This window comes from Pogoniulus pusillus, chromosome 14 (genome assembly GCF_015220805.1).
Source record: "Pogoniulus pusillus isolate bPogPus1 chromosome 14, bPogPus1.pri, whole genome shotgun sequence".
NCBI classification, from domain to species: Eukaryota; Metazoa; Chordata; class Aves; order Piciformes; family Lybiidae; genus Pogoniulus; species Pogoniulus pusillus.
The window spans coordinates 1,718,305-1,736,952 of NC_087277.1; the positions used below are offsets into that span (position 1 = coordinate 1,718,305).

Consider the following 18,648-nt stretch of genomic DNA (forward strand, 5'->3'; position numbering starts at 1 on the left):
CTATAAAAATCCAGGCTATTTTATTGATCACCAAACTGTTTTCAGGTATTTTACAGGAGTTATGAGACATCATTGATTATGTTACAAGACTTCATAGACAGTGCTAAGTAACCTCAAGTCTTGGTTTTAGTCTTTGGAAACTGTATGTAACATCTGCTCCTGTCAACCTGACTGCACAACAGGATGCTCTGCTGGCACAGCCTCAAGTCTCTTAGCAAGCTCCTGATTGGGGACTGACCTGCTGGAAAGCAGCATAAGGGAAAGGTAGGACAGGTACTTGACAGGTCTGGTGGACAGAAGGGTGCCCATGAGCCAGCAATGTGCCCTGGTGGCTAAGAAGGCCAAGGGCATCCTGGGGTGGATCAGAAGGGCTGTGGTGAGTAGGTCAAGAGAAGTTCTCTCTCTCTACTCTGTTCTGGTGAGGTCACATCTGGAATATTGTGCCCTGGTCTGGGGTCTCAGTTCAAGGACCTTGGGGAACTGCTTGAGAGAGCCCAGCCCAGAGCCCCCAGGCTGCTGCAGGCAGAGAACATCTCCTGTGAGGCCAGGCTGAGGCAGCTGGGGCTGGCAGCTGGCAGCAGAGCAGCCTGAGGGCTGCCCTCAGTGTGTGCTAAAGCTGTGCAGGGCAGTGTCGGGAGGACGCAGCCAGGCTCTGCTCAGGGCTGTGCAGTGACAGCACAAGGGGCACTGGGGGCAAGCTGGGGCAGAGCAGGTGCCAGGGGAACAGGAGGGGGAACTTTGTTGCTGTGAGGGTGTGAGAGCCCTGGAGCAGGCTGCCCAGAGAGGCTGTGGAGTCTCCTGCTCTGGAGCCTTTCCAAACCTGCCTGGATGTGTTCCTGTGCATCCTGCCCTGGGTGCTGCTCCTCTGGCAGGGGGCTTGGACTGGCTCATCTCTGGAGGTCCCTTCCAACCCCTGACATTCTGTGATTCTGTGACTTAATTCTGACCTAGATGATGTGGCAGGAGTTCATTCTGAGTAATGCAGTAGAAAGAGACTATGCAAGGTCTCTTTCCCTAAGGCCTTTGATGGCTGGATTTCAGTAGCAACATTTCTTACTGCTCTCCATTACTACCATGCAGATGATAACTTTTCAGTTACAGAACTTTAATTGCTCTGAAAAAAAAATCGTTCTGGATTTAGCTATTCAGGTACATCTCAATGGTTTGGGTGTTAATTAAAAGCTAGGTAGAGCAAATAGTCTGGAGGATACAGAAATAAGGCAGGTTGAAATGCCTTTCAAAAAGGTGCTAAAGGGGAAAGATGATGTCACAGCTACTTGACTGCATCTTCCAGACTGGGCAAGTCTCATCACTGATCATGCCAGCACAGTTTGCTTCAGTGTTGTTAAGTATTTTCTTCCAAATGCTTTATTAAACCCAGCTGTCCAGATTCTGAAGGGGAACAACAGCCCTGTTTAGGTCACCAAGTCCAATTAAAATGAATGAACTAAACCAAAAACCCACAAGAAAAATCATGTGTAGCATGCAGAAATCTATATCCTTCCCAGAAACTGGAAGGGAAAACCCACTAAATCTGAGATGAGGAATTCACTTCAGCAATTTGTGATTGAATCTCAGCTTTATTTATGTATTAATTCTGAAGAGGTTGTAAGATTTTCTCTCACCTTGGTAGCTCTTGTCTGCAGCTTAAGGCTGAGAGAGGAGTGGAGCACACCTGCAGCTAGCAGAGCATTTTCAGGCTTTCCTAACTGCATGTCTGAAGTAGCTTGTGTGTGATAACTGCTGCAAGCCAGCAAGTCACACAGGCAGCATTCTGTATCTGAGGAGCTGTAATGTTTTCCTTGGCAGGGAGGAGAGGTTTGGAGGTATCTGAACACAAAGGAGTTACTGTGAGCTAAGCTGTAGTATGAATGCACAGAATGCCAGCTCACATAGAGTAACTGACTGTGTACATACAGAGAATCATAGAGGCAACCAGGACATGCTTGCAGCCTGCCTTTGCACTGATCCTGCTGCACAACTAAGCTGTTCTGGGCTAAGAGCAGACTAATCCAGGGCAGGAAGTGCTCAACTTTTAATCTTTCCTTTTAATTTATTCATAGGTCTTCAAAAGATTTTTTTGGACCCTGGGTAGCAGAGTTAACTTTTGTGTTCCATTAATCTCCTCCTGGGTACTGAGAAGCACAGAAACCCAAGGGAGCAGCCTGCAAAGGCAGAAATTAGTAGCTGCTGGGGAGCTGTGCAGTAATTTGCATGCTACACTTGCAGTAAATTTGCTCTTCAGCTAAGTGCAGGTGAAAACTTCCATCATAAACCCCAAAGCTAGCCATAATGACTGCATGCCATTTTCAGGTGAGATTGGCTCAAGGGCATAGGATCTCCTTCTCTGCTCTCCAGCACTAGGTGATATTTGGTCAGCTGTTTCAGTTACAGAGATGGATTCCTGCTCAGCGAGTGACAGAGAGGGCAGGCAGGGAAGAGGGACAAGGAATGAAGTAAGTGGCAGCTACGCATCCAAGAGACACTTTGGGTCTGGTGCTAAAAGCCAGCCAAAAACCCCAGTGGAAATCTGCCCTCGTGTGAGAGAAGAAGTGGGTTTCATCAGCCTGGCACTTACTCAAACCCAAGAATGTACAGCTGTGCTCCAACACGACTCCACTTTCCAAACGGCACCCCCCCACCGAGGCAGCATTTCGGTGTTGAATAAGCAATGGAATTCGGAGCATTCCATATCCAAGGATCTGACAACACAGAGGTGGGGTCAGAAGAGTGCTGTTAACAGCTACATACATACTTTCTTTATGAGGCTCAGATGAAGACTTTCAGAGAGCTCTGACAGCCCCCAGAGCTGCTTTCATCTATTTCCCACTCCTGCAGGAGTAGAATCTGGCCAACTGTTATCTTGAGGCTTGTCAAAACAGTTTGGTCTGCTATTCCAGGCAGGCCAGGACGAACTGAATTGCTGCACAGCTGCCTTCACCCAGTCACAGTGCTACTCTTTCAGTTGCAGAGACATCTGGTCCCAGCAGACACAGCTGATGGGGAGAGGAAGGCAGCAGAGCAGGAACACTGAGCCGAGGAGCTGTTGGCAGGGTGCTAGCGTCTCCAGGTTCTTTCCTCGAACCCACCAGCTCAGTTCCCAGGGTTGAAGGAGACTGCTGAACTAAAGCTCTCCCAGGTGATGAACAGAGCAATAAAAGATAGATTCCTCATGAACACAAGCCCACACCTTTTAATCATTTGCTTTTCTAAAAGCAAGTAGAAGAGAAGACACGTTCTCATAGACCACAAAGGTGATGCAGCAGGCAGGAGTCACTCTGATCACGTTGGGAACAATGCCTTTGTAAAATCCATGAAGTCCTTCTTTCCTTTAAAGACACAGAAAGAAAACCCCAACCAAAACCATTTAGTTTTAATTGATATATGTTCCTAGAAATCAGACAGAAGACAAAGCCTGACATTTTTCTTCTCCTACCCTCACTGGGCAGGGGACTTTAGGTTAGGAAGAATGATTGCAGAAGACTTTCTCACGCTAGTGTCTAAAGAACCATTATCTGCCAACTCTTAACCCATCATTTTCTCCTTTGAACACATAATAGTCGTCTGTAGGTCAGTTACTTAGCCTGGGCTTTGAGTGGGTTCTTTGCCAATTTGATTGTCTAAGTGGGAGGCAATTGGAAATGAAATCACTTGAAATTGCTGCAGCCTGCTCCAAAAAGCATTTACATATTTAAGCTCCCTGAAGGCTCCAAGGATCAGTGGTTCTGGGGCATGCAACAGAAAACAAACTGACAGTCAACATAAGTAAGCCACCATTTATTTTCAGGGCATTAAAGCTCCTCCTTCAGAATTTTGATTCCACTGCCAATAATTGAGAATCTTAACTTCTCCCAACTTGCATCTGAGTAGGGGCTATTAAACAGTTTCAAAGGCTTTTCATCTCAGCTCCCTATTTTCTGGCTTCACAGAGCAATGGAGTAATGAGTACAGTTAACACTGGGAAGTGCTGGGGTGTGGCTTATGCTAAGCCCTTCACCCCAGGGCTCTAGGCTGCACTTGTTTCACAGCGAGTACAGTAGTGGCCCCAGAATGACTGCAGTCACACTTTATCAGACCTATTAAGCCTTCCTGCAGAGTGCAGCACTGAAGGGCAGAGTGCTGAGACATCAGAGCTATTTTCATTTCGAATTAGCTTCAGACAAAATGGTTGCACTGCCTCTGAGCCAGGGCTGGTCCTGGAACAACTCAGCCTTGGTCGCTCCTCAGGTGGCATCTCTTAATACCTCAGGAATTAGCTGACTCCAGTCACATCTTTCTAGCAATATGCTGCAACCCAGAAACTGTCCAAAGCAGGATCAGCACTGGCAGCATCCTGCACAAGTTGGCCAACTCTAGTCACTACAGGCTCTGGACCAAAGCTCCCACATGCCCTGCAGGGCTGAGGGAAGAGGGTTTGGTGGGAGCTAACAGTTCTCCCAGGGTTCTATGGATGCTGGGACTAGACCACAGATGCAGTGAGGTCCCAAGGTAACCCAGGGACATCAGAATAAACAGCTCTGGCCAGCTCACTTCCTCCTGCCAGGAATCTGCATTAGTCACAACTCCCAGCAGCACAGTGCTGCTGTCTTATATGATAATCTAAAGCAGCTGAAGTGAGACTTCATTGTTTAAGAGCCCAAAATAATCAACTCAGTGTTGTTTGTTTAACCTGTAAGTGAAGTTTGCTAAGGAAGAGAGAAGGGAGACAGAATAAACAGAAGCTTGCAGGCTACCATTGACCCCCTCCTAGCTCCTCCTTTGTCTTTAGATTATTGCTGTCAGTGGCATCTTGCACAGAATGGCTTTGTACAGCTGCCCTTTGGGGTGCTCAGTGGCACCTTGCACAGAATGGCTTTGTACAGCTAACATTTGGGGTGCTCAGTGGCATCTTGCACAGAATGGCTTTGTACAGCTGCCCTTTGGGGTGCTCAGTGGCACCTTGCACAGAATGGCTTTGTACAGCTAACATTTGGGGTGCTCAGTGGCATCTTGCACAGAATGGCTTTGTACAGTTAACATTTGGGGTGCTCAGTGGCATCTTGCACAGAATGGCTTTGTACAGCTGCCCTTTGGGGTGCTCAGTGGCACCTTGCACAGAATGGCTTTGTACAGTTAACATTTGGGGTGCTCAGTGGCATCTTGCACAGAATGGCTTTGTACAGCTGCCCTTTGGGGTGCTCAGTGGCACCTTGCACAGAATGGCTTTGTACAGCTGCCCTTTGGGGTGCTCAGTGGCGCCTTGCACAGAATGGCTTTGTACAGTTAACATTTGGGGTGCTCAGTGGCATCTTGCACAGAATGGCTTTGTACAGCTGCCCTTTGGGGTGCTCAGTGGCACCTTGCACAGAATGGCTTTGTACAGCTGCCCTTTGGGGTGCTCAGTGGCATCTTGCACAGAATGGCTTTGTACAGCTGCCCTTTGGGGTGCTCAGTGGCATCTTGCACAGAATGGCTTTGTACAGCTGCCCTTTGGGGTGCTCAGTGGCACCTTGCACAGAATGGCTTTGTACAGCTAACATTTGGGTGCTCAGTGGCACCTTGCACAGAATGGCTTTGTACAGCTAACATCTGGGTTGCCCTGAGCTGCACTGGTTCCTCAAGTCAGCATGGAAGCCAGCAGTCAGAAACCTGATTCTGCAAGCCTTCCTTTCCAAGCTGCATGCCTACCTCCAGGTCCTGCTGATCACATCAAAGACACCAGAATAGACATTGTGCTGATCCTGGAGACGAGCTCGCACCACCTGATAGGGGTATGTTGCTGACACAGCAAATATTTTGGATACAGCTGCCATCATTATGTATTCCACAGTGCTCTAAAAGCAACAACAACAAAAACATCAGCAGGCTTGCTTAAGTGTGGTTGAAAGCAGCCAATTTGCCACTCTCGTTTGACTTTTAAGTGTTGAACTAATTAACACCCAGATTAAAATAGCCATGGCAGCATTGGTTAACTGTGAAATGTGTGCTGGGCCCTCTCATTCCAAAGGTAACCTGGCCCAACTAGCCCTTGACTAGTTTTCCATGGAAGTGTTTAAGACCACCACCCATGACTCCATAAAGTAAAGCAAAGACACATTCCACCCTCTAACATTCTCAAAACACTTGCCAAAATAAGAAGGAAAATAACATTAAGCAGTTGCTTGTTCCTAAAATATGGAAAGGAATTGTTCTGTATGTCCTACATTCCAATTAGTGCATCAGTGGTTTGGAGAGTTCATAGAGTCCTCAGGTTTGGAAGGGACCCCCCTCAAGGATCATCCAGTTCCAACCCCCCTGTCATGGGCAGGGACACCTCACACTAGATCAGGTTGCCCAGAGCCACATCCTGCCTGGCCTTAAATACTTCCAGGGATGAGGCTTCTACCACCTCCCTGGGCAACCTGTCCCAGTGTCTCACCACCCTCAAGGTGAGACCTTCTGCTTATGAACAAGCCACAAGACACTTTTACTCTCAAGAGTCATACCAGTTTTGTATCTGACATTCTGTTCCTGTATTTGTTGTATCTCAGTTTCAAATCCTCATATGCCATGAACTGAAGTGCTCCATGTGAAGTTCCAAAGAGACCAGGCACAAATCCCTGTTAAAACAGTAATGGAATAAGCCAAGGTTAAATAGTAATGCACAAAAACTGTGTGGCTTGACAGAGCTCAGCTCACAGGCGTATGGATGTCCTCTGGTACTCAAAGACTCAAAGCCATTCTGAGCTGCTACTCCTAATGGCAGGAATCATAGAATGGTTTAGGTTGGAAGTGACCTCAAGGATCATCATAGGCAGGGACACCTCCCACTAGAACAGGTTGCTCAAGGCCTCATCCAACCTGGCCTTGAACACCTCCCTGAGCAACCTGTGCCAGTGTCTCACCACCCTCACTGTTAAGAACCCTTTCCTAACATCCACTTTCAATCTCCCCTCTGCCAGTTCAAACCCATTCCTCTTCATCCTGTCATTACCAGACCTTGTCAATAGTCCCTCCCCAGCCCTCCTGTAACCCCCTTTAGATCCTGGAAGGCCACCCCAAGGTCTCCTGGAAGCCTTCTCTTCTCCAGCCTGCACAGCCCCAACTCTCTCAGCCTGTCCTCAGAGCAGAGCTGCTGCAGCCCTCTCAGCATCATCTGACTCACACCAAAGGTCCACAGGTGGTACTGTTCTTGCAGTGGCATGCAGGCTAAAGGCACCTCATGAGTGACACAAATCAAGACAAAACAAGTGGCCTAGGGACTCCACAGACCATGAGCCACTTCATCCACCGTGGTGGATGTGATTCAGGACTGTAAGAACACAAATCAAGCTGCAGTCTTGCAAAGGTGCTAAATATGCTGCTGACTGCCTCTCACCTTCTGCAGAGTGGAACTGAGCTCTTCAGCCTCCAGCAGAGCCTGGCAAGGCAATACCTTCCCCTGAGTCGTGTGCACTACAGCTCCTGCAACTCAGGGCAGCTGACAAAACTTAAGGGATTGAATTACAAACAAAGCCAGAAGAAAGAAAAAATGAAAACTCCCCCAAAAGCAGAAAATGGAGGAAGGCAAAAGCATGGAGAAGTCAAAGGGACAACTGAAAGAAACTGCCTCAGCAGAGACAAGGCTGGGAGAACTCTGCTGTCTAACTGAAGGTGCTCAGCATGCAGCTATGTAGGTCACTCAAGACCTATTTAGGTCACTTTTCTTGCAAATTTAAGCAAGTAATTTACTCTTTCAAAGCAAGTAACTGGTTCAGCTCCCCACTTGCAGATTAACACTACAAAGAGTGTGGTGCCAAAGGCAACACATGCTCCATGCAGGGATAATCTTAAAAGTAACTCAGTGGAAGGAGAACTTAGGCCCTGAGAGATGCAAGAGATAAGGGTTTGTCTACGTGGAACACAGCAGACAGCTAGGCAGACAAACCAGAAAGCCTGACAATTCCAACCTAGGGATAAGGCTGGTGCCTGATGCCAGAATTCAGCATTCATTGGTTTGTGTCTTTCCACTTAGGTAGACTTAGGTAGGATTGTATTCATCATACAATCAGCCAGGTTGGAAGAGAGCTCCAAGCTCAGCCAGCCCAACCTAGCACCCAGCCCTGCCCAACCAACCAGACCATGGCATTAAGTGCCCCAGCCAGGCTTGGCTTCAGCACCTCCAGGCACAGCCACTCCACCACCTCCCTGGGCAGCCCATTCCAATGCCAATCACTCTCTCTGACAACAACTTCCTCCTAACATCCAGCCTAGACCTGCCCTGGCACAACTTGAGGCTGTGTCCCCTTCTTCTGTTGCTGGGTGCCTGGCAGCAGAGCCCAACCCCACCTGGCTACACCCTCCCTGCAGGGAGCTGCAGGCAGCAATGAGCTCTGCCCTGAGCCTCCTCTGCTGCAGGCTGCACACCCCCAGCTCCCTCAGCCCCTCCTCACAGGGCTGTGCTCCAGGCCCCTCACCACTGCACTATTTTTCACTGCAAATAAAGAAGCTAATGTTCAATAATCAAGCCATAATGTCCTTTTACTACAGCATTATTTGGAGGAGGAGAGCCAGACTGGACTAAAATAGGTTTCTTCACACCTTCCCGGCTCTGATGTCATGGCCTGAAGGAAGGAGGAGGCAAAATCCAAATCCAGTTGCCATCTGCTTCTCTAAATTAAAGAGAATAAAAAACCCACACATATGCAGACCATGGTTAGAAGTCTGCATATTTTATGGCTCTAGAGATGACAGATTACAGACCTCTGCTGCCAGAGGGCAAATGAGCAGTTGTGAAACTGTCCATTGTGGAAGAAAAGAATAGCAACGACTTTGGTCCTATGTTATGTTCCACAAGCAGCCAGCAAGACAAGGAATGAAATGGAAGAAAGGAAGCAGCAGGACAGATTTCACTGCTGCTGCCCCCCTTATCCAAATTGTAATTCTAAGAAGGCTCCAAGCCATTGAAGAGCAGCCTGTAGTACACTCTCATATCTGCACTCCCACCCAACAGAAGATGGCTCAGCCATAAGCTTCTGCTCTTCAGGCACTTCCTACACTGCAGCAGTCCAGTAGCTTTGCCTGTGATTAAATCTTCTTGCTTCAGTTCTTGAGTGGGAAAAAGGATTCACAGCATGAAGGTAAGTGAGCTAAAGCAGAAATCCCTTGCCTCTGTTATTTCAGGCAAGTGTTTAGAAGTCTCACTGTGCTACTGAGCACTGCCAGGCGAGCCTGGCACTGGTCTGGGACTGGCTTACCTTATACAAGCCACGCACGCCCTCTGCCCGGTAGATCTTCACCAGGGCATCCAACATGCCTCTGTACTGCCGCTTCGAGGGATCCACTCCAGCGTTGTACTGCAGCACAAGCCGTGTCTTGGTCACCCAGATTGGGTTGGTGATACAGAGAGTCATGGCTCCTAGGAACACAGGGAAGTTAGCCTGATCCTTATGCCAACTCCAAAGCTTGTCCCAGTTGGCTCAGCAAGTGATGCAGACTGGTACAAGGACAGAACTGCTTACCCTACATGAGTACTCATGTGACTACAACAGGCCAAGTTTATGCCTGCCACTGTTTCCTCTCTCTGCCTTCAAAGCTCACAGGGCTTGGAAAAGATCTCTGGAGATCTTTGAGTCCAACCCCCCTGCCAGAGCAGGATCATACAATCTAGCACAGGTCACACAGACAGGGCTGGAAAGGCTCCAGAGAATGAGACTCCACAGCCTCTCTGGGCAGCCTGTGCCAGGGCTCTGTTGCCCTTGCAGTCAAGAAGTTCTTCCTCATGTTGAGGTGGAACTTCCTGTGCTGCAGTTTCCATCCACTGCCCCTTGTCCTATCCCAGGGCACAGGTGAGCAGAGGCTGTCCCTGTCCCTTCCTTCCTGACTCCCAGCCCTCAGATATTTACAGACACATTGCTCAGATCCCCTCTCAGCCTTCTGCTCTCCAGACTGAACAGCCCCAGGGCTCTCAGCCTGTCCTCCTGCTGGGGGGTACTTCTATAGAGCATAGAGCTTATTGAATATTCCTAATACACTGCTTTTTTTGGCCTCACCTTTCCACAGTTGATTGTGTAACCTGTAATAGATAGGAAAAGTAATTTCTTAACATGCTCCTGATAGTATCTTTGGGTATACAACTGTCTGCAGTTGAATGGACACCTCACTCATGCCTCCTGACAGGTTAACAGAAGCAACCTGTCATAGCTTTATAGGTTACTGAAAACACAGTTGTAAGTAATCCATTACTGGTTTTCACATCAAAACAATCTGCCTTATGTTTCAGTGTTAAAGGAATGCTGCAGCAGTCTCTAACAGTCTTAACCTAGATTAGATACAGCACAGCATCAGGTACAAGAACCTGCTGGAAAGGACATGCTAAAAGTCCTGCTGATGGAAGCTGTATTTTTATCTCAGATCTTTAGTTTCCAATGTTTCAGTGTTAAAGGAATGCTGCAGCAGTCTCTAAGAGTCTTCTCAATTACCAAAATTAGACACAACACAGCATCAGGTGCAAGAACCTATGCAGGAAAGAACATGCTAAAAGTCCTGCTGATGGAAGCTGTATTTTTATATCAGATCTTTAATGTTTCAGTGTTAAAGGAATGCTGCAGCAGTCTCTAACAGTCTTAACCTAGATTAGATGTAGCACAGCATCAGGTGCAAGAACACACTTTGGAAAGAACATGTTAAAAGTCCTGAGATAAAAATACAGCTTCCATCAGCAGATCTTTAGTTTCCAATGTTTCAGTGTTAAAGGAATGCTGCAGCAGTCTCTAAGAGTCTTCTCAATTACCTAGATTAGATACAGCACAGCATCAGGTACAAGAACCTGTTGGAAAGGACATGCTAAAAGTCCTGCTGATGGAAGCTGCATTTTTATCTCAGATCTTTAGTTTCCAGTGTTTCAATGTTAAAGGAATGCTGCAGCAGTCTCTAAGAGTCTTCTCAATTACCTAGATTAGATACAGCACAGCATCAGGTACAAGAACCTGTTGGAAAGGACATGCTAAAAGTCCTGCTGATGGAAGCTGCATTTTTATCTCAGATCTTTAGTTTCCAATGTTTCAGTGTTAAAGGAATGCTGCAGCAGTCTCTAACAGTCTTAACCTAGATTAGACACAACACAGCATCAGGTGCAAGAACCTATGTAGGAAAGAACATGCTAAAAGTCCTGCTGATGGAAGCTGTATTTTTATCTCAGATCTTTAGTTTCCAATGTTTCAGTGTTAAAGGAATGCTGCAGCAGTCTCTAAGAGTCTTCTCAATTACCTAGATTAGACACAGCACAGCATCAGGTACAAGAACATACTTTGGAAAGGACATGCTAAAAGTCCTGCTGATGGAAGCTGTATTTTTATCTCAGATCTTTAGTTTCCAATGTTTCAGTGTTAAAGGAATGCTGCAGCAGTCTCTAAGAGTCTTCTCAATTACCTAGATTAGACACAGCACAGCATCAGGTACAAGAACATACTTTGGAAAGGACATGCTAAAAGTCCTGCTGATGGAAGCTGTATTTTTATCTCAGATCTTTAGTTTCCAATGTTTCAGTGTTAAAGGAATGCTGCAGCAGTCTCTAAGAGTCTTCTCAATTACCAGAATTAGACACAACACAGCATCAGGTGCAAGAACCTATGTTGGAAAGAACATGCTAAAAGTCCTGCTGATGGAAGCTGTATTTTTATCTCAGATCTTTAGTTTCTAAGAAAATTTGGGCTACAGGAATAGATTCTCAGAGACCAGTGACCAACTCAGTTTTTCTATGTAGCTTCAGATCTTTCTTTTCCAGGTCTCAGTGTTAGACATCTAAGGAGCATACAGGCAGACTGATACTGTACCAAATAGAGTACTAAATGTGGAAGAACTTTGCACACAATGAAAACAAGACCAAAAGGTTATTTTGGCAACTGCTAATCCTGAGCAAAACTGAAAGGTGATCTCTATTCATCTTAGGTATAAATAATTTATTTAGAGACAATAAATGATTGTATTTGGACTGAAACATGGACACTTGCCACCTGTAAGAAAAAGGACACACAAAGCTGGAAGCAAAACATGAATCTTCTTTGTATTCAAACTCACCTGCCTCTGCAGCTGACACTAAGTGTTCAGATGCACTGAGACTTTCCAGCTTCCCTTCCTTCTTGTAAGCTTTGATGGCATTGTAACTGGAAAATGCAAAATGCATTTTGGTGAAGGTGAAAACAAAAGCTGCATCACTGAAAAATCCCACCCCACACTAACAAAATGCCTCACCTGTGATGGAAAACAGGTGGCACACAGCCTCTGGAAACAGACACCTAAGGCAGCTATCTGTGGTTAGTTGATTAATTGACCTCTGAGCAGTTTGCTCTTTAATGTGAGCTATGGTAATACATATTTCAACTGCTACCTGTACTCGTTTTGTCTCTTATCTCCTCTAACTACATTCCAGTCCATACCAGAAAGCTTTGCTTATGTATTGTAGACTTCATCCTTCACTGAGTGTGACAGAACTCTCATTTTATGGAATCATAGAATGGTTTAGTTTGGAAGTGACCTCAAAGATCATCCAGTTTCAACCCCCTGCAACAAGCAGGGACATCTCCCACTAGAACAGGCTACTCAAAGCTTCATCCAACCTGGTCTTGAACACCTCCAGGGAGAGAGCAGCCACAACATCCCTGGGCAACCTGTGCCAGTGTCTCACCACCCTCACTGCAAAGAACTTCTTCCTAACCTCTAGTTTAAATCTCCCCTCTTCCAGTTTAAACCCATTCCTCCTTGTTATTTCATTACCAGACTTTGTCAATAGTCCCCCCCCAGCCTTCCTGTAGCCCCCTTCAGATACTGGAAGGCCACTACAAGGTTTCCTCAAAGCCTTCTCTTCTCCAGGCTGAGGAGCCCCAACTCTCATACCCTGTCCTCACAGCAGAGCTGCTGAAGCCCTCTGAGCATCTTTGTGGCCCTCCTTACCCTGAAAGGTTGGACTGGATGATCCTTGAGGTCCCTTCCAACCTGGTACTCTATGAATCTATGAATGAATCTATCTATGAGACTGCACCTTGGCACAGTTATTGGATCTCAAGATCTGACTTCTCAAAGAAACTGAGCAGAGGGCCTCCTTTTCATTGAGAGCAGTGAGAGCAACACTGAGCTTTCTTTTCTTGATCCAGCCTCTGCTTTTTGTGGACTGAGAAACTGTCAACATAGCCTCAACTGCCACTAGCAACTGTGCTGGTTTGAGGTTAATTGGAATATTTTAATGAGAAAAACTAGATGATGAGTTGTGAAAAGGAAACAATGGTGATGGCTACTTCACTCACAGGCTTGCTGAGATGTATAAAAGCAAGGACAGAAACACAGATAAGACAGTTTCTATCTGTTGGAGTCAGTGTCTGTGTTTTCTCTCTGGGCTTCTGCTGCTCTGCCTGGATCTGTGTAACCCAACTAAGTATTCTGCTTCTAACCCACCCTGCTGATCCTTCCAGCTCACCTTGCATGTAAGACAGGCTCTGGGACAAGGTAGAAGGGTGGAAAGAAGGTGGAAGGGTGGTTGGGAGCCCCTCCTGGGGCCTCTGATTTGTGGGTATTGGTGTTTCTGTATTGCTTCTAACTTGTCTCTTGCTGTTTATAGCTGTATATATATTGTAACTACCTGCTTGTACATTGTGCTCAGCCTGAGTATAAAGCTTCAGTCCTTAACTTCCAGCTGGGTGAGTCTAGTCTGGGTGATTTCATTGTGTGTGGGGGTCAGGTAACTCCCAAACCATCACAGGAACCTATAACAGAGCTTGAGGACTGAAGTACAACAAAAGCAGTCTACACAACTGACAAGTGAGGTTTGCACAGGCACAATAACTAACTACTCCCTAAAGACTTTCAACTGGTTAGAATCAGCTGATCTAAATCAGGTCACAGTTAAGTCTAGTAAAGGTCAAGTCCAATAAATTAGAAAGGTCATTAAAACATGAGATGTATAAGCAAAGTCCATCAACTCACAAAACCAAGGGGAAAAAATTCTCACTAAAACTATTAAAAATCAGTGAAACATTCATCTTTAGTACAAAACTTCCTCACAGTCTCCAACTCTTAACACATCAGCTGAGGTTTTCTGGTTGGTGTGGTTTTTAACACAGTGTGTCAGCACTCATAGAGGATTCTTCACAGCATCAAGGGAATGCACTGTCCTTGGCAAAACAACAGGTCTCTGACTCAGAAATTCTCCAACAGCAAACCATCATGCAGAGAGCAACAGAGCCAGGCTGACTGCAGGAATCCCAAGGTTAGAAGCCACTTGGCACATTTTTGTACCCTCCCAGAAGATGCAGTGTACACCGGAGTGCTGCAGTGCCCAACATATGACACATTCTATGCTTCTACTCACAAGAAAAAGTAAAGCCCCCAGGAAGCTCCTGCTCCCAGCATGTTTGGAGTCACTCCTTGATACAAGCCTCGGAGTCCTTCATGCTTCCAGACAGTGCTCATGCAGTGGAGAATGCCATTGTATTTCGGCCTCAGCTCCAAGCCGTCGCTGACTGGGAAAGGAAGAAGTTATGCTGGAAAATGTTTCAGGAATTATATAGCTCAGCTGTGTAAAAGCCACCACAGGAGTACACAGCCTCCAAAGCAAGCTGCAGATGGACAAGAAAGCTAACTCATCAGCTCTGTTTTAAAAGCATTCTGTCACAACTGTGCAAGAATGGAGCCTTACAGCTTTGTAAGTCTGGGGTTAAAAACTTGAAGGAAAAACCAACCAACCAACCAAGCAAAAAACTTCCCACTCTGCAAGAGGAAAGTCCCCATCATTCTGACATGACTGCTGTGCTTTTGGTGAGCAGCAGCTTTAACTGGCTACTGGGATGGGCTGCCCAGGGAGGTGGTGGAGTTGCCGTCCCTGGAGCTGTTCAAGGCAGGACTGGACGTGGCACTTGGTGCCATGGTCTGGCCTTGAGCTCTGTGGTAAAGGGTTGGACTTGATGATCTGTGAGGTCTCTTCCAACCTTGGTGATACTGTGAAATGGAGGGGGCTTGTCTCTTCTGCTTAGGGCCCCTGCAGTTTCACATCACAGAATCACAGAATCAGTCAGGGCTGGAAGAGACCACAAGGAGCATCCAGTTCCAACCCCCCTGCCATGGGCAGGGACACCCTACCCTAGAGCAGGCTGCCCACAGCCTCAGCCAGCCTGGCCTTAAACACCTCCAAGGATGGGGACTCAACCACCTCTCTTCACAGAGAGAGTGATTGGCATTGGAATGGGCTGCCCTGGGAGGTGGTGGAGTCATCGCCCCTGGAGGTGTTCAAAAGAAGACTGGATGAGGCACTTGGTGCCATGGTCTGGTTGATTGGATAGGACTGGGTGCTAGGTTGGACTGGATGAGCTTGGAGGTCTCTTACAACCTGGTTGACTCTATGACTCCCTTGGGCAACCCATTCCAGCCTCTCACCACTCTCATGCTCAACAACTTCCTCCTCACCTCCAGGCTGACCCTCTCCACCTCCAGCTTTGCTCCATTCCCCCCAGTCCTGTCACTCCCTGAGAGCCTAAAAAGTCCCTCCCCAGCTTTTTTATAGCCCCCTTCAGATCCTGGAAGGCCACAAGAAGGTCCCCTGGGAGCCTCCTCTGCTCCAGCCTGCACAGCCCCAACTCTTTCAGTCTGTGCTCAAGCAGAGCTGCTGCAGCCCTCTGAGCATCAAGTTGCCTGAAGAGGCATCTTTGGAGCTACTCAGAACTGGAGCAGACAAAACCCAGTCTAAGCAGACTGTACCTGAGCAGGGGAGAGTTCCAGAGATCTCTTCTGACCTGCCTTGCTCTGTGAGGCCAGCATAGCAGCAGCTTCCTTTCCTAACACAGGCTTAGGTCTTGATTGGCATTTGATGGAAAACTAATCTCAAAGTCCTAGAGCCATTGTAGTTTTTGTGTCCCCATCACAACGAATCCTGCTAATTTCAGATGGGTTTTTGTTGTTGTTCAGTGCCACATTTATCACTCTTTCTCCTCTGAACTTCATGCATTGTTTGCTGTGACATGCCTCAGCACTGAAGACAAAATGCTTTTTCTGAGCACACTCAACACCTTGACAGTCACTCAAAATCAGGACTCAAATTTAATGCTTCTTTTTTCTCTCCTGAATGAACACTGCTAGACCTTTCCCAAGGACTTCCTTGCACTTTCTTCCACCATGCTGTCATGGGATCAGGATTATAAACACATTAAACAACGTGGGAAAACAGAGACACAAATGTCTGTCTGTCCCTGGCGCTGCTGAGAGCCTCTCCACCACACTGACTTCTGGTATCACTCCCTGGTTGCTGACAAAACACAGGAATCCTTATTTTCAACCCAAACAAGCCTGTGAAAGTAACCTTCAGAGGTCATTCAAGCCAATCCCCTGCTCAGAACAGGCTTAACTAGATCAGGTTATTCAGGGACACATCCAGTTGGTTCCTGAACTTTCTCAAAGGTGAAGAGATTACACCTGGCTAACCTCTTCCACCACTTGGCCACCTGCATAGTGAAAAATCACCTTTCCTAATCAATAACCTGCTTTTAACATGTTCCTGTTTGTGCCTGTTCTGTCTTGCAGGTAGGACAAGAAGAATCTGGCTTTGCCTTCGCTGTGGTCTCTAATCACAGAATGGTTTAGGTTGGAAGGGACCTCAAAGCTCAGCCAGTTCCAACCCCCTGCCATAGGCAGGGACACCTCCCACTAGAACAGGTCGCTCAAGGTCTCATCCAATCTGGCCTTGGACACCTCCAGGGAGGTTGTGGAGCACAGAATCACTCAATGTGATCACATTGGGTGATTCTGTGCTCCAAAACCTCCCTGGGCAACCTGTACCAGTGTCTCACCACCCTCACTGTTGTGAAGAATCATGCATACACAGACTGCAACAGTGTCTCCCCTCAGCCTTCTCTTCCTGATGTTGAACAGATCACAGTCTCACAGTATCATCAGGGTTGGAAGAGACCTCACAGATCATCAAGTCCAACCCTTTACCACAGAGCTCAAGGCCAGACCATGGCACCAAGTGCCACGTCCAATCCTGCCTTGAACAGCCCCAGGGACGGCGACTCCACCACCTCCCCGGGCAGCCCATTCCAGTGTCCAATGACTCTCTCAGGGAAGAACTTTCTCCTCACCTCCAGCCTAAATTTCCCCTGGTGTAGCCTGAGGCTGTGTCCTCTCGTTCTGGTGCTGGCCACCTGAGAGAAGAGAGCAACCTCCTCCTGCCCACAACCACCCCTCAGGTAGTTGTAGACAGCAATAAGGTCTGCCCTGAGCCTCCTCTTCTCCAGGCTAACCAATCCCAGCTCCCTCAGCCTCTCCTCGTAGGGCTGTGCTCAAGGCCTCTCCCCAGCCTCGTCGCCCTTCTCTGGACACGCTCAAGCATCTCAACGTCCCTTCTAAACTGGGGGGCCCTACTCCCGTGGGCTCCAGCCTCTTCACCATCCTGGTGGCCTCCGCTGCCAGCATGCCAATGTCCTCCTCGTACTGGTGAGCCCCAAACTCGACATGAGACTCCAGATGCATTCTTACAAGTGCAAACTACAGAGGAAGGAGCACTTCTGCTACCTGCACTCTACAGAGCCCAGCCCAGGGTGCACTTAGGGTAGAAGGTGGCAGGGAAGTGTTCAGACCCAACTTTCCCTAAAGCCTGCTAGGAGATGTAACGCTTTGAGCTTTGTACTATTTCTCTGTGCCAGTTCGCTACTTGTTTTTGAGACCTTGGAACGCCCACTCGACTTAGCAATCCAAAGATACAGCAAAACATTTCGGCCTCTTGTAAAAGAGAGCATGACAGGAGGGCAACGTGTTTCCTGTACCAGCACCAGCAAAATCAGCCGGGGGACGCCGACGTTCCTGCCCGTGGGCAAACGAACACCGCCCCTCCGCGGAACAGCGGCGCCGCCGTTAGCGACCGAGATGATCACAAAGCTGCTGTTAGGCTCGGAGCGTTTGGTAGCTTTGGCCTAAGGGTGAACTTTGAACAGAAGCACTCCGCCCGTTAAAGCCACCGTGCTGTGTCCCTGTGGTGCTGGCAGGGAGGGAGGGAGCTGTCCGGCTCTCCAACGTGCCCAAGCCGGCCCTTGAAATGACAGCGCAACCGAGCTTTGGCACAAGGGGCGGAGAGAACCGGGCACCGGTCCTTTCGTTTACACCGAGCTGCAGGGCTGCCCTGCCATCGCCTTCTGGCAGTGCAGCCTCGGGTAAAAGCACGCCCAGCTGTAGCCCCCGGCGGGGAGAGTTGGGCTGAGTGGGCCACTGCTGGGAGCTCGCCGGCATCTGCGTACCGGCAGCACGGAGCATTCAGCAGCAAGCTGCGGGGACGGCCGGGGTCAGGGGAGCTTTCCTTGGCGGCACAGCTACCACCTCTGCTGGCCACTCGTCCGTGCCGCGGCTAGCCCCAGCCCGGGGTACCGCGGCCTTGCGGACCGGGGCCAGCAGCCTCCGCGACGCGAGGTGCACAAAAGCGGGCGGGCCGCTCCGGTCTCACCTGCGAAGCGGATCTTGACCAGGTCTAGCGGGTGGAGCACCAGGGTGGAGACGACGCCGCCGCTGAGCCCCGCCGCCAGGTTCTCCAGCTGTACGTGGCGGAGCAGGGACCGCAGCGGGGACGGGGACGGCGCCTCCCCGGCGCACGCGGGCCGCGGGGCGCTCATGGCTCGGCGGCGGCGCGCGGGCAGGGGGCGGGGCGGGCGCGCGGGCAGGGGGCGGGGCGGGCGCCGCGCG

At 48.5% G+C, this 18,648-nt stretch overlaps 1 protein-coding gene across 1 annotated transcript; it reads right to left on the reverse strand.

The window, feature by feature from the left end:
- Window positions 1-18,587, reverse strand: SLC25A32 (solute carrier family 25 member 32). Its single transcript, XM_064154065.1, has 7 exons — window positions 18,413-18,587; window positions 14,300-14,450; window positions 12,016-12,101; window positions 9,195-9,355; window positions 6,465-6,578; window positions 5,668-5,813; window positions 1-3,329 (listed from the first exon to the last, which is right to left on the reverse strand). Exons 1-7 carry the CDS (start codon window positions 18,576-18,578, stop codon window positions 3,194-3,196), a joined length of 960 nt encoding a protein of 319 aa, XP_064010135.1. The 5' UTR covers window positions 18,579-18,587; the 3' UTR covers window positions 1-3,193.
- Window positions 18,588-18,648: the final 61 nt, after the last annotated feature.

Excerpts from the sequence above, each read along its gene's own strand:
- SLC25A32 (XM_064154065.1), bottom strand. The coding sequence starts at position 18,578 with ATGAGCGCCCCGCGGCCCGCGTGCGCCGGGGAGGCGCCGTCCCCGTCC. Across the intron at positions 14,451-18,412 it reads GGTCAAGATCCGCTTCGCAG|TCAGCGACGGCTTGGAGCTG; the intron begins GTGAGACCGGAG and ends TTCCTTTCCCAG. Across the intron at positions 3,330-5,667 it reads GTGATCAGCAGGACCTGGAG|GAAAGAAGGACTTCATGGAT; the intron begins GTAGGCATGCAG and ends GTGTCTTTAAAG.